The 15,369-nt window shown below is 38.9% G+C and overlaps 1 protein-coding gene across 1 annotated transcript in view; it reads right to left on the bottom strand.

Annotated features, from left to right (window-relative positions):
- The window catches only part of phf21b (PHD finger protein 21B), a 157,230-nt gene that overhangs the window by 97,871 nt on the left and 43,990 nt on the right, over window positions 1-15,369 (bottom strand). Inside the window, exon 4 of the mRNA XM_041781051.1 lies at window positions 12,316-12,329. Coding sequence (XP_041636985.1) covers window positions 12,316-12,329 — 14 coding nt within the window. The remainder of the gene's footprint in view (window positions 1-12,315; window positions 12,330-15,369) is intronic.

Genomic DNA, 15,369 nt, shown 5'->3' with positions numbered 1-15,369 from the left:
TGCCTGCATGATAGGAGGGTAATATGGAGCAATGTGCAGTAACATTCACCAACACTGCAACGGCAATATTCTTGCAATAAATTAACATCTTTTTCGGAAGAATGCATAATGGTTCTGCTCCATAAGTAACCCTTTTATTAGGTTACTAACAGGGATGCTAAACCATGATGCAGCATGACTCCTCTGTAGTTGGCATCAGTATTACCAACCAGGTAACCTAATCCTTACAATCTATCATTCCAGGCCCACATCCCAGACAAAAGCTTTGTCTTAACTTCAACACAGCCGCCCACCACTAGTAGCCACTGTAGCTCCAGTTAATAGCTCCAGCCATAATCCTCTTTAACCCAGTGTAAACAATGGTGGATGTCTAGCATTGATAGCAGCACGGTTTAGCACTATTTTGGTCTAGAACAGGGGTTTTCTAAGTGTGTGACAGGGAGCCTCCCCTAAGAAGAACTGATCCATTCAGTGGACCCCCACCCACAAAAAGGATTCAAATTAAAAAAAAAATGTAACAACATTTCAAACATTTATGTCTAATCTTCAAACATTTTAACTTTAAAGTGGGGGTATTATACCTTTTTTTCAAGGCTTTACACCATCTCTCTGATACCCATGTAGTAGTTTCACATAGTTTACAGCTCAAAAAACTCCTCATGTTTCTCTCACTGGTGTCCTGAAAAACCCTTATTTAACCTCCATCTGAAACGCTTTGTTTTCCCTGCTGTCTCTTTAACACCCCCCCCCCCCCCGCCACGGACCTTCTTTCCTCTGATTGGCTGATTTTCCATAGGCTGGCCAGCAGCAGGACTCAATGTTTTGTGCCTGCCCCCTCCAATGTGGCTATGTTGCTATGCTAGTGCTTGTAAACTTTGAATGAACTGGTCCGACTGAGAAAAATATGGCAAATTGTGATATACGTCCGTACGTGTTGAGTCCGGCCTTGTGGGGGCCGTCTGTTCCGCTTTGCCGGCAGCACAGATGAACCAATCAGGAGATCCTGTTGTGATGACCTCATCAGTTTGCTCCATTGAATTCTCGTCTCAGGAAGATCTTGGAGAGATTCCCAACAAACCGTTTTCATCAGTTTACACTCTAATTACAGGATAACTGCCACATACGTTTATCTTGCGGTTTGAAAATTACCATACGTGAAGTATGAACACCCAACATTGTGACTTTATATTTATGTTTCAAAAGAAAAAAAAAAGTATTGGAAAATTATAATACCCCCTCTTTAATATATTTTGGATATTTTGGTTTGCAAATGTCCTTAAACATCTGCCTTTCCCTCTTATTCAGTTATAATGCCATTAAATACCTTTTTCATATTTTTTGGGGCCATTTTACAACTTCTTTTTGCTTCTTTTTCCCCCTTTTTTCCACTTTTACCCCATTTTTGCCTTTTTTCACATTTTTGTCCATTTAAGCTACCTTTCTTCATTAAATATCATTTTTTCCAAATTTTTGGCTTATTTTTGCGATGTCTTTTTGCCATTTTTATCCATTTTTTTGCCACTTTTTGTCCATTTAAGGGACCTTTTGCCATTAAATACCACTTGTTTCCTTTGTTCCTAATTTCTGCCTCTTCTTTTTGCCATTTTTGCCCTATTTCACATTTTTTGGCCACTTTTTGCTCATTTAAACTACCCTTTGCCTTTCAATACCACTTGTTTCGTCTTTTTTTGCCCATTTTTGCCTCTCTTGACTGCTTTTTGACCATTTTTTCACTTCGTCTCCCCATTTTCACCCAGTTTTTGCAGCTTTTTGACCAGTTTTGCCACCTTTAACCTGTATTTATTGCTACTTCAAGCTGTTTTTGCCTCTTTTTACCTCTTAGCTTGTGGCTCTTGCAAAGGTATCTTCAATAATTTGGCTCTTTAGTTGAGTAACACTGCTCTATAGCATAGTCCCTATAGTAACTATAAGTCTATCCATTTTGCTCCATGCACAGCAGAGGTTAGCAAAGCAAATCACCTTTTTTCTGGTTTATGGTTCCACGCCTCCCCTGAAGCTCTGTGGCGCCCCCCAGGGGAGGCCCACCTCACACTTTGAAAACCACTGATCTAGAAAGTTGGGTTAAAGTTGTAAGTAACAACATTCAGAATAGGAATCATGACATTGCTGTGAGCCCATCTTAAATAAAGCAGTCATTCTGAAATGTTTCCTGAATTTTTTGTTAGTTTTACACTAGTCAGCTAAGTCACGGGTGTCAAACTCGAGGCCCGGGGGCCAAATCCAGTCCGTTGAACAATTATATGCAGTCCGCAAGATCATATTTGTATTATAACTGGCCCACCAGTATGAGGTCTGCAGATTCCCTCCAGTATAAAAATGTAAACTTCAACTTGTTTATTTTAAATATCCTTGTTAAGCCATAAAAATCTGAGTAATCTGTTTTATTTCATATTTTCAATTTTGCATCTCAAGATTACGACTCATACTTATGATTTTGACTTTTCATTTTATACTGTGACCTTTTCAACTCAGAATTTGGACTTTATACATCACATTTTCATCTTTTAGATTCCAGTTTTAAATTTTAAGTCATATTTTGACCTTTTCAACTCCTTACCTTGGCTTTTTAATCCCATATTTTGACATTTAAAAACATGATTTCAATTTTCTTCCCATATTTTGACATTTTGAATGAAAATTTTTTACTTTTTATATCATATTTTGACCTTTTTGAATGTAAATCATATTTTTAACTTTTTAAGTCATCATTTTGAATTCTAGATCATGTTTTGACATTTTCAACTCTTAATTTTTGGCTTTTTAATCCAATATTTGGACCAATCAGACTCCCAATTTAAAATTTTAAGTCATATTTTGACTTTTAAACTCATGATTTCAAATGTGATCTCATATTCTGACTTTTAAACTTATGATTTCAACTTCGCAGGGCCGGCAACCAGTCCAGGGTGTACCCCACCTCTCGCCCAGCCCCCCTGCTTATAGAAAATGGATGGATGGATCTTCATGTGCATGATAAAAAATTATAATAGTTCCCTTTCCAGGACTTTGGAAAGAAGTTAGACTCACTTGTAGAGAATTTAGTAACTTTCTGTTCTTATTTCCTCAACAGTAAAAAAGAGGCAGCCATTTTGATTCAGGCCTGTGAAGTTGCTGTAACTATCCCAGCTCCATGTTTGCTGTATTAAACCTGGCTGGGCCTTTTTCAGTCTTCTCCAGCTCTGTCTGTCGCTGCCTTCAGTCTGCCCTCCTCTCTCCCTGATGAACATCCTCTCTTGGTCAGATCGCCGGGTTCCTCTGAACGCCGCCTGCTTCTGAACCTTTCCATGTGAAGCTGTGACTCACGGGTCAGAGCGACTCGGCGCAGAGAACGGGAGGAATATGGCTGATATTTTTAGGTGAGTGACTCACAGACACAGCGCTTTCTCTCTCTCTCTCACTTCTCGACTTAATGTCTTAACTCGAGCAATAACGAGCTGACGTGGGGAGGATGAAAGGAGCCGCTCACCGCTGGATGGTGTGTTTTCATTATCTGAAACACAAACCGGGCCTTCTGTCCTCGACACACGGCTGAAAATAGCTGCACAGAAATGAAGTGTGAAATCAGAGTTAACTCGTCTACATCCTCCATCACTAAATCGAGATCCTTACAGGGAGATATTCAGCTATGAAGCAGAGTTTTTTATTTATATTTAAACCAAATATCCTGTCTCTAGCTTGTTTTATCATCCTGAACATCAAAAACAAGCTGCATCAGAGAGGTTTCAGGTTGACTTTGTCCTCCTGTGCTCCCCATGCTGTTACGTAACACAGAGAAAGGTCTGAACACGTTCAAAACTGTGCAGAAATGTGTGTGCTTTCACAAGCTTTACGTCTGACACACAACAACAAGGAGCAGACGAGGGAAAAGGGGAATTTTAGGACACTTTCACGCCTCCGTCTTTGTGTTCTGTCTCAGTCTGGCTCATGATCACAGACTTAAATAAAGGGGTGAAAATAAGACCAGAAGACTACAAGACCACACGATCACATATAAATATATCAGATTTTAGTTTAAGTTAACGAGATGCCCTGAGAACCAAAGACAAATTTAGTAGATTTCATCAACATTAGTGTCTTTTATATGTATGCTTTCCAATGAAAACAACCAGAACATCAAAATCTAGACAAATATGGAAGCTGCCATGATGGCACAATGCACTCTGGGTAGTGATGTCAAAAAGTTGCACAGCTCCTCCAAAGGGAAAAGTAGCAAAGGGACTTTTTTGTTTCATTGATAAGTTTCCCATCATGTGGTAGAAAAGATGCTAAAAAAGGCCTTCCTGGTTAATGCTGCAGTCACAAGTCGGCACTTTTAACAGCTTTTCTCCCTCATTATGTGAAATTTGTTTATGAAATCAACAATCAGGAGCCTGTCCAGTTTCCCCAACTTTGCTAGGGTGCTAACGTTAGCAGGGGGGGTTTAAAATGAGCCACAGCTAATGTTTTTTTCTGGTGCCAGAGAAACAGGGACTTATTCGAGCTTCCTGACTGCAAAATTAACATCACTTATCTGCAGTTCTTCATACTTTTTATATTCCTCTGTGTCTACTATAAATTGTAGACATAGAGGAATATATTCTATGTCTGGTTTATAGTATGAAAACTAATAAACAAATAAATAAATGTTGGTGTCTCTGCTGCCAGTCCTTTTCAGGGAAACAGAGGGAAAACTCCGAAACAGAGCAGTCCAAAAAAGTGCAGCTATGGCGGGTCATAAGTGGATGAAACCATCCTAGAACTTAAAAAGCTTCTAGCTAAGACCTTCAAAGAGCCTGTAGATACTTTGAAGGTTCATTTTTCTTATCCTGAGTGTTTCTCAGTCAGGAGGACAGTGAGTCATCTTAAGTTCATCTCCTGGCAAACCTTCCAGCATTAAAAACAAACTTGTATCAGCGCTGAATTAGCAGTGAGACGGTGTTTTACAGGTCCACAAGCGAACCTTTGTGCCTGAACCGTCCTCACTTCAAAGCTCAGAGACTTCGGAGGCACAAATGTCCCCAACTTTGAAGCTGATTGGGGAGTCTTGACAGTAGGAGGGGTCTAAAGGGGGGTCTCTGGAGGATTCTCCATGACTGAAGGAGAGGAAACATGCTCCACTTCAAAGAGGAGGCGCTCCTCTGAGGAGGCGGCGTGATCATCTCTGCTGCTGCCTGAGACGACGGCGTGCAGCCCAAGCTTCAACGGAGGTAAGAAGATTCAGCCAGTTAGCATCAATATTCATCATGAGACGGTGGCTTCACCATGACACAACAGAAACTCTACACAATAGACTTTACAAGAGATAAGGTTGTCTACATCTCCAGTAGTTGACGCTTTTTACACGCCCCAATTCCAAAAAAAGTTGGGACACTGTAAAATGTAAATAGCATCAAGAAAAACTGCATAAACTTTTTAGTTTGAATTCAGCTAAATTCAGCACAAAGACAAAATATTTAATGTTCAGAGTGATAAACTTAACTGTTTCTGTGGATAAATACACACATCTTGAAGTTGATGACTGAAAAAAAATTCCAAAAAGCCTGGGACGAGAGCATGGTTCCCACGGTGTTACATCCCCTTTCCTGACAGCGCTCTGTAAGTGTGTGGGGGACTCAGGGAGTATTTTAGTCAAATTCTCTCCCATTCATGTTCAAGTTGCTCAACAGTGAGGGGTTTTTGCTGTTTGATTCTGCTCTTCCCAGTGCACTGCACATCTTTAATGAAAGACAGGTCTGGACTGCATTTACAGGCCACAATAGGCACCGCCTTCTTTCACTGTGAAGCCATGTTGTTGTAACTCGTGCAGAATGTGGCTCAGCATTGTCTCACTGAAATAAGTCTCTGAAACAGACGTGATCTGGATTAGGAGCACATGATGCTCTAAACCAGGGGTGTCAAACTCAAGGCCCGGGGGCCAAATCTGGCCCTTAGAACGGTTATATCCGGCCTAGAAGATCATATCATATTTCTATTATAACTAGCCCACCAGCATGAGGTCTGCAGATTTCCTCCAGTATAAAAATGTAAACTTAACCTTGATTATTTAAAAAATCCTTGTAAAGCCATAAAAATCTGGATAAGAGTAAGAAAAATTAGATAAAAAGTCACAATATAGGGAAAGAAATTTATTTTTTCTTTAAAATTTTCTATCTTGCATATCAAGATTATGACTCAAACTTATAATTTTGGCTTTTAGTTTTATCCTTTGACCTTTTCAACTCATAATTAGGACTTTATATATCACATTTTCATATTTTAGATTGACAATTTAAAATTTAAGATTTTTTTTACCATTTCAAGTTATTATTTTGACATTTTCAATTCCTTACTTTGGCTTTTTAATCCCATATTTTGACTTTTAAACTCATTAGTTCAATTTTCTTTCTCATATTTTGACATTTCAAATTCATATTTTTGACTTTTTCTATCATATTTTGACCTTTAAGACTCACAATTTAAAACTTGAGTCATATTTTTAACTTTTAAAGTCATTATTTTGAATTTTAGCTCATATTTTGATATTTTCATCTCCTGACTTTGGCTTTTTAATTCCATATTTTGACCTTTCAGACTCAAAATTTAAAATTTTAACTCATATTTGGACTTTTAAACTCATGATTTCAAATTTGATCTCATATTTGACCTTTCAAACTCATGATTTCAACTTTCTACTCATATATATTTGCTCTTCAAACCATAATTTTTCTATTTTTTAATATCATGTTCTGATCTTTTGGACTAATAAGTTGCACTTTTGAGCCTTTAAACATCAATTTTACTTTTTTTGATTTTCCAAATGATTTATCATCAGTGCTGTTTTATTTCATATATTATTACTGCTGAAAATGAGGTTGACAGTTTAAGGTTGTGTTGTAGTGTAGGCTCAAAGGTTAGATTTAAATCCAGAATCCGGCCTCTACTGTGATTGAGTTTGACACCCCTGCCCTACAACCTGTATGTACCTCTAAAGTGTTAATGCTGCCTTCACAGATGTGCTAATGACCCATGCCATGGGCACTAATACACCCACACATCACAGATACTAGCTTTAGGACTTTGTGACTCACTGAGTCTTTCAGGAAGGCTCCTTTTGAACCCAATCATGGTACTATCACCTGTTACCAGTTAATCTACTTACCTCTTGAATGTTCCAGGTGTTTTTGGAGCATTCCACAACATTCCAAGTCTTTTTGTGCCTGTTCCAACCTTTTTGGAATGTGGCAGATAATTTCACTTTATTAGAGAAGATTCAGACTAGAAACAATTTTTTTTTTCTTAAATCTAGACAGATCATTTTTGCACTGTGTGCGACACGTGAGATGTAAAAGCATGAAAAACACAGGTACCTGACTTCCACCTCATGTGCATTCAGACTGCTATGAAGTGTTTTGTTGCCTGTGGTTCAGTCAGAGGTTAAATTTAGCTGAAAACATCTCATGCCATCCTCAGAAAAAGGAGGGGGAGTTTCTCTGTGGCATTTAGTCGTATTAAGCCTTTACCCGGCCAATGTTTGTGTCACTGCTGCTTTGATTAAAGGGATTTCCACAGATTATATTCCACACAAACTAGAAGGCATTATCAGCATTAAAGCAGCGCTGCCTGGAGCTGTTCTGCAGATCTGAGGAGGAGATCAGATCTGGATTAGACGCACGGAGGCGTCGACCTGACAGCTCATCACAGATTAACACCGGCTCCATCCCTGAAACATCGAAAAAGCCCCAACGTCTGCTCAGCGTTTGGACCCTGGAACAAACAAAAACCTGCCTTAAAGAAGAGGACAGACTGAGGGTGAGGATGCACTTTTCAGGAAACACTTCAACACCTCCTGCTTTCTTAGAAATGCCCAAAGATGATCAGGCCCAAAGATGATTTGGATCTGATTGCTTCCTGGAGTTTGTCACAGATGCACAACTCTTCTACCTCCCATGCATCCTCGTCTGAGTCGCAAAACTTCAGAGTAAATATTTGAAGCATCTCTGAAGACGCACAGCCAGATCCAGTTTGATTTGCTGATGCCAAATCAAATCAGACCAGGTGTTGATGTTTACACCTGAGGAAAGGTAGCAAACAGCCTCCAAACAGCGAGATATTTCAACAACTACCAGATAGAAATGCAGGGTATGGGTTCTCCTAGACTCAGATCAATCTGATAAACTCTAATGATCCTCTGCTTTCTCCTCTGAGTTTTAAACTTTAATATGATTCTGGTAAGAATCAAACCTGTCTGAGTTTGCCTCCTGCTGTATTTAAACCCTCCACCTTAACAAAAGGAGCTTCTGTGATTTGTGCAGCATCTCAGGTACAGTTCTTCTCACATGGCAGCCATTTCTCTCATCTTGTTGACGTGTGACGACTCTAAAAGAAGTCAGACACCTGCAGCCGGGCGTTTACTCCTCCTTTGTTCTCGTCATTCACTGAGCGTTTTAAGTTTAAGGTGAATTTTTGCCCTGAGGCGTTTAATGGCTGTTTAACGACTGAACGATCATTAAGGTTTAATTAGATGGAAGTCATAAAATGCTAACGAGACCTTTCTGCAGGGGACGAGCTCTGGAAGAATTTTACGACTTTAAAACATACACAAATTATGAACCCTTTCAAAAGTATGTTATCTTTGGTTCATGTAAGACAGCTATCAGCTGAAGAAGTACATCTTTGAAGTGAAAAGTTGAATTAAAAAGCAAATATGTTAATGACTTATCAAACTTACAATAAAATAACCCCAAAAAATAATGCAAATAAACTTTCTTTAAGCCTAAAAAAGCACAAGAACAGTAGCAAAAATCAAAGAAATACAGCCTCAGTGCAGACATAAATGATTATCAGTATTCCTGGCTGCCATTACACCATGAAGACAAAAGTACACTCCAAGCAACTCAGAAATAAGGTAGAAATCAGGGGATGGATACAAAAACACACGAGTACTGAACATCCAGTTAAATCCATCATCAAGAAATGGAAGGAATATGGCACATGTGTAAATCTGTGCAAGAAGAAGACTAGAGAGAGGCCAGCAAGATACCTGTGACTACTCTGAAGGAGTTCCAAGCTTCAGCAGCTGAGATGGGAGAGACTCTGCAGTTGGCCATGTTCTTCACCAGTCAGAGCTTTATGGGAGAGTGGCAAAGAGAAAACTGGACTGAAGTTCACCAAAAGAACTCCGTGGTTAAGTAGAAGAAAGTTCTTTGGTCTGATGAGACCAAAATGATGCTTTCTTTTAAGATTAGACAAGATGCCGTTTGGCCTATACCACCACAAACACAACACCCTCACTATGGAGCACGGTGGTGGCAGCATCATGCTGTTGGGATGCTTCTCAGCAACCGGACATGGAAGGTTTGTAAAAGTAGAGGGTAAAATGAATGCAGGAAAGTCACAAAAGCCTCATTTTATTGACAATGATTGATTTATAAAATCAATAAAAGGACTAAACATCCAAGGGAGTGGAAACTTTTTATAGGCACTGTACATGCATGAAAATTGAAACACATGTATCATGTCCAGACAAACAAGAAAGTCTCTTGAGACCTTCGTCTAAAACGTAAAGGAAGTGAGATCAATTGTAGGTGTTTAGGGGAAAAAATCACCGGCGTCATATCTGAAGGTTCTCCTCAGAGGGATTTCATGTGATTGACTCCAGAATATTTTTTCCTCATTCCAGACAAGTGGGAGATCTTAAGTTGTGCTTTGTAAGCATTTTCACCAGAAGGTGGGGATGTAACAGGCGCCAAAGTTGGATGATGAATCTTGGCTCTGTGCCAAAAATATATCATACTATAGCTCCAAACTACACAGATATAACACTCCCAGCCTGAATACATCCATATTCCATCTACTAAATTCAATATTTACTTCTATATGCTTGATAATAATGTATTTTTTTTATAAATATCACTCAGTGCATATATCAAAAAATCACTTAATGAAAAAAAAAAACACAATGAAAAACTTTTAAGTCATTAATTCTGGAGTTTGGAAATGTTGCAAACATTCTGACTTTAATTTTAAATGCAATCTAGTTTAAATGCATGTTGTTTGGGGAAAAACTTTATAAAAGACAACACTAATTCAAAAACACAGTTTCGAAGTGGTTTTTAAGAGAAATATTTAGGGACAGATAGCAGCAATCTTATCTTTACTTTTAAATGTATGCACTTCCTTTACATTTTAGTTAAATCATTTATTGTCTGATAGTTTTTCTTAAAACTTTGAAATCTGTTTAAGGCTTGCTCTCTAAATATTGACATGTATTTCTAATAAAAGTATTCCAGCTTCTTGAACATCAACACCTGCAGGTTGAAGTCTGTTATTTATCGGCGGTGCAGCGTGACATTTAGTGCGCTTTTTATTACCATCCGGGTGATGTAATGTGATGTTCGACCCCGAGACCTTCAGAGAGAGAAGGGGGAGGGGGACAAGGAGCAGGAGGAGGAGGACGGACGTAGTGAAGCCTCAGGGTCTTACAGGGGGGATTCATGAAAACAAATGGCGGCTGTGGATGAGGACAGTGAGCTGATGGGGCTGAAGCTCAGACTCTCAGAGTTAACATGACAGACCAGCAAGCCAGGGTGGAAGTTTTTGAACTTCTATTAGATACACTCCTGCAACTAAACCTGAGCATTATATTACATCTCATATTACATCCATGCACATAATTTCATTATGGATCAAGTGGAAATTTAAATTCAGATGACTAAAGCTAAGAAAACAGCCAAACTGAGCTAAATTAGCTGAACAAAACATTTTCCAAAACAATGTATTACTTGTAGTTTGTCTAATTGCTACAGTATATAAAGCAGTCCATCACAATCTTTGATAATGAAGCTGAGGGCTATTCTAAATCCTGCTGTGGGACTTTGTGAATCATCTACGAGGCACATTCCCCCACTAAACTTTGCAGAAAATAAAATGAAAATCAGCAAAAAATATTTGGATTTTTTTTTTCAATGATCGTGATTTATTGTTTCCATGTGATGGCAACAAAGATAGAAACTGCAGACTCCAAATATTGAGTAATGTTTTGTTTGCACTTGTAAAATTGCAGGGAAACTTCAGCAAACTTCTTTATTGTGCAAAAATTCTGGCATCATTTTGGGATTGTCTTAAAAGGGACACATTTTACCCCTTTAAGATAAGTTTATATTGGTCTCAGAGGTCCCCAAAACATGCCTGTGAAGTTAGTTGTTGAAAAAACACTCTAGTACTGATTTCTGCATGTCTAAAACAGCCCTAGGGCTGAAATAGAGGGGGGGTTGTACCATTTCTGAAATGTCAGAAATGGTATAAGGAAGAACTGATTAGAGTTTGGGACTGATCCGGATCACCATCTGGATCTAGGAATTTTTCAAAGGATTCTTCACTATTGGGACATTGGGCTAATGGTGGTGGTCTGCGCTGTTACTACTTTACACCAGGAGATGGCGGACATGAGTAACTTACTCAACATTGTGGATTTATAGAGTTTAAAAGACGCATGCCCGGTCAAGGACACGAGTCAGAGCATAACAGAGAGAAAGACAGCGAATTTTAGCGAGAATACTCACAATGCTGGGAGGAATAGAGGAATATTCACCCTCTGCCATGACTTCCACACGTAGCTAAGCCAATGCTTTGCCTCACTGTGTCTCCACCCCACCGGGGAAGGAGTAATCAGCGAACTAGATTTTGGGAGTGATTCGGATCACTGACTGGATCCAGGAATGTTTTTAAAGGATTCTTCACTATTGGGAGATAGAGCTAATGGTGGAGGTCTGAGCTCTATGAGTGCTTTTCTAGTTGTATAATATGTCCCCTTTAAAACATATAGGTTCAAAAATTATCAAAGTGTGGAACATTTAGACGTCCTTAATTTTTCTTTTCAAGCAGCTTTGTTCAAAATAACCCCTGAAATAGATCAATTGAAGAGGCCCGAGCACTTAACCCTGCAGAACTCCCAGTGTACTCAGTAAAGTTGTTAGCATATTAATTCCTGTCTTAAACACCTTTTTTATTAAATAGATGTAGTTTTTAAAGCTCTGATCATATCTACCACTGGAATAATAGAGACTGCCTTAGCTCACATTCAGCAGGTAAACATCCACATGTCTGAGCTCAAAACTAGTTATAAACTAGTTTGCTCTGATGCAACCTATGTACACCTCTATCTCACTTTTCCAACAATCAAAAACAGCCAATCGACTTCATACTGATTTATATTTGAGCAGCAGAGTAAGGAAGAAGGCTTATTAACTGGAGCTAAAGGAACGTCTGCTGTTGGGTAGTTTTAGTACAGCTTATACACGACTTTCTGGTAAAATCTCAATCATTAGTTTAACCCACTAGTTATTCTGGTACTGGTGCTGATGTTTCATCCCTTTAAACAAGTCTTATATAATTTACAGTTCTTGGTTCAGGCTTCTATGATCATGCAATATAAATCTTGCTGCATATAAGGACTTTTTTAAAACCTGTGAAAAACCTTGAACCGATTGAACCAAGAAGACGCCGACGTGTGTTTGAATACACGTCTGAATGTGTGAAGAGGGTGTGAAGCTGCTCTGTAAAGACATGAGGAAAATATTTATCATACAGAAGAGTGGTACCAGCAGAGTCTTCAGACTGTATATGTGAGCTCTGGCTCTCAATATCACTGCAACTTCAAGACAAACATGCAGGACAACAAAGGTGGACTGATGTCTGTAGCTAATCTGAGCTAATCACATTAAAATGTAGCAGTCAGGACTTAGATCATTATAATCCAGCATATACTAGAGTCTCAGTGGCTGATGAGACACTAAAGGCATGGTTAGATGTGGTTTAAGAAACTATTTTCATTAAATGACTCTAAATCAGAGGTTTCCAAACATTGGCCTTTAACTTTACAATGGCGCCACTGCGCCAGGTTTTGTAAAGTTTTTATGTGGCTTAATGTTTGTATGTTTTGAGATGAGAAATAAACACTTCAAAACTGCCATTATTCCCTGCATTTTCCTCCAAAACCAACCAAGTAGATTCATCACATTTATGTTTTCTTTCACACTGCATTTGCATTATTACCAAATCATTCAGCACTGTGATTCCAAACAAAAAACTGCAGGTCTACAGAAAATAATCTGCCAAAATCGTTTTCATAAATTAGGTTTCGGGTCGGGTATTGGAACATATGCCAGTTTGGCAACATCATCCTTGGTCCGGTACTGCTCTGGCCATCCAGGCTCATGCCCCATCTCTGCGGGTATCCCCCGCAGCCTCCACAACACACACGGTCGCCCCAGGCATCCGGCATTTGGACCAACCCAGCGGGTCCTGGGATGGGTATCGTTTGTCCGTTTTCTGATACTAGTGCTAAATCAATACTTTTTACTGGGGCTGAACGATTTGCAAACATAATCTAATTGCAATTTTTTCCCAGTATTGCAATTTAATATGCGATTCTTATTAGGTTCCTCAACTTATGTATTTTTTAACAAATTCAAGCAATAAATCGTTCTATATCATAACCTACAATCAGTCAGGAACAATCATGGCACATTTAACCATTTTATTACTAAATAGAGCTACAGTTTCACCAGGTAGAGAAGGCTCTGCTCTAAAGATGCTCCCTGGGTTTGACTTTTCAGAGAGTGCATAGCTAGAAAACACTTGTGGATGAATACATAAATGACAATGTGCACTGAAAACCAAGAAATGAATCCACAGTAGCATAATCTGAATATGAGGGTGCAAGAACTTTAAGCTATAAAGGAGGCGGCTGGGGTGGAGGAGGTGAAGCTGGCTATCAGTCATTTCTGCTCATATTGCAAATTTGATACCCATTGCTTTATTGAAGGGGATTTTCATTTTAAAGTCATTCAATTTCACTAAAACAAAAAAAAACATAAACAAAACACAAAAAGAGGACTCTTGTATACCATTTTAAAATAAATGATATTTGAATCTCTGCTGCTGCAAAAAAATGAATGTATTTAACTGCTATTTTGACAAATTTCATGTTAAAGTAATGTTGCAACTTCTGCAATTTGTAAATTGCAGCAGGCCATATTGCAACTTAGTTTAATTCGTGATTAATTGCCCAGCCCTACTTTTTACACCGTGCAAGTGCAAAGACGGAGCCTCACTTTTGAGAGGAAAAAAGTGTGTTGAAAGTCAGTGAGAGACTAAAAGCTGTCTAGGAATCATAAATAATTTGCAGAAATATCTAAATAAGAGATCGGATATGATATGATAACGGTATCTGCAGATATTAGCTTCAAAAGGCAAATATCAGTATCAGCAGATATCAAAATTTCTGCCCATATTTACATCCGATATTTTGTCTGTGTATTTCAGCAAATGCTGACTGTAAATTTTATCCATACATACTAATAAATTAGTGGAATATTAGGCTGAACTGACAGACCTAAGTCAGTATAGATCTATTTCTTTATGTATCCCAATCTTTAAATTTTAAAGTGTTTTTTAGGAACTAAAGTTTGTTTTCTTTGTTATTCTCAAACCCTAAAATGTGTCCAAAAGGACTAAAATTTCTTGTCCGAAGAGCATATTTAAATATCGGTATCGGCTAAAATTAATCTGTAAATACTGGCATATCAGATATCAGCAAAAATCCTATATTGTGCATCCCTTCAAAATTCCATGACTACTTTCTTGCCTTTCATTTGGGTGGGCGGGGAATCACAATTCACAGTTAACCTCTGTGTTGTAATCCAGTCCAGTAGGTACCAACACATTTGATACCTACTGGACTCGGTACTGGATCTCATCACACCCAGTATACAGTGAGCTGGATCAGGCTCGGGAAAGTGCAGCTGACCCTTCCCATCCCTGCTAACGTCAGCATAGACACACAATCCTGCCAATGATGCCCAAAAATCACTGAAGAGAAGCTGTCACAAAGCTCACGCCATCAGTCAACATCCGGGCCTCACATGAGTATAGTCGGACCAGGAGAACCAAGGACTGAAAGACTTTCGTCTGCAGATTCCAGGAATGCCTCACTGTCCAAGATGGGCCGAGATGTTCCTGATTAAAAATAAACCCTCAGGCCGTCTTTACACGACAGTTTCAGCCAAAAGCAGTAACCTTCGCTTTCAGTTTGGCTGTCTCTTTAGGGTGGGCGATAAAATAAAGTTTTGAGAAGGGGTTCCAGGGTACAAATGCTTGTAAAGAGCACCACTTCAGCTGCTGTGGAAACTGATATTACTCAATTCATCTGAAACATACTTCATAGACATGCAAGTCACAGCTACAGTCAATACCCATGTACAAACAGATGGACTACAACAACCATGGTGGACTTTCAGTTCTGTTTTTGCTCAGTCTTAACACAGATTGAACAGCCTTCAGATCTGTGTTTTCCCTCTCTCTAGCATCGTTTGCTTTAGTCAGGTTCAT

Source organism: Cheilinus undulatus, linkage group 23, assembly GCF_018320785.1.
Source record: "Cheilinus undulatus linkage group 23, ASM1832078v1, whole genome shotgun sequence".
Classification (NCBI taxonomy): domain Eukaryota; kingdom Metazoa; phylum Chordata; class Actinopteri; order Labriformes; family Labridae; genus Cheilinus; species Cheilinus undulatus.
The sequence above is the reverse complement of the archived record's forward strand: the minus strand, read 5'-3'. Positions and strand labels throughout refer to the sequence as shown.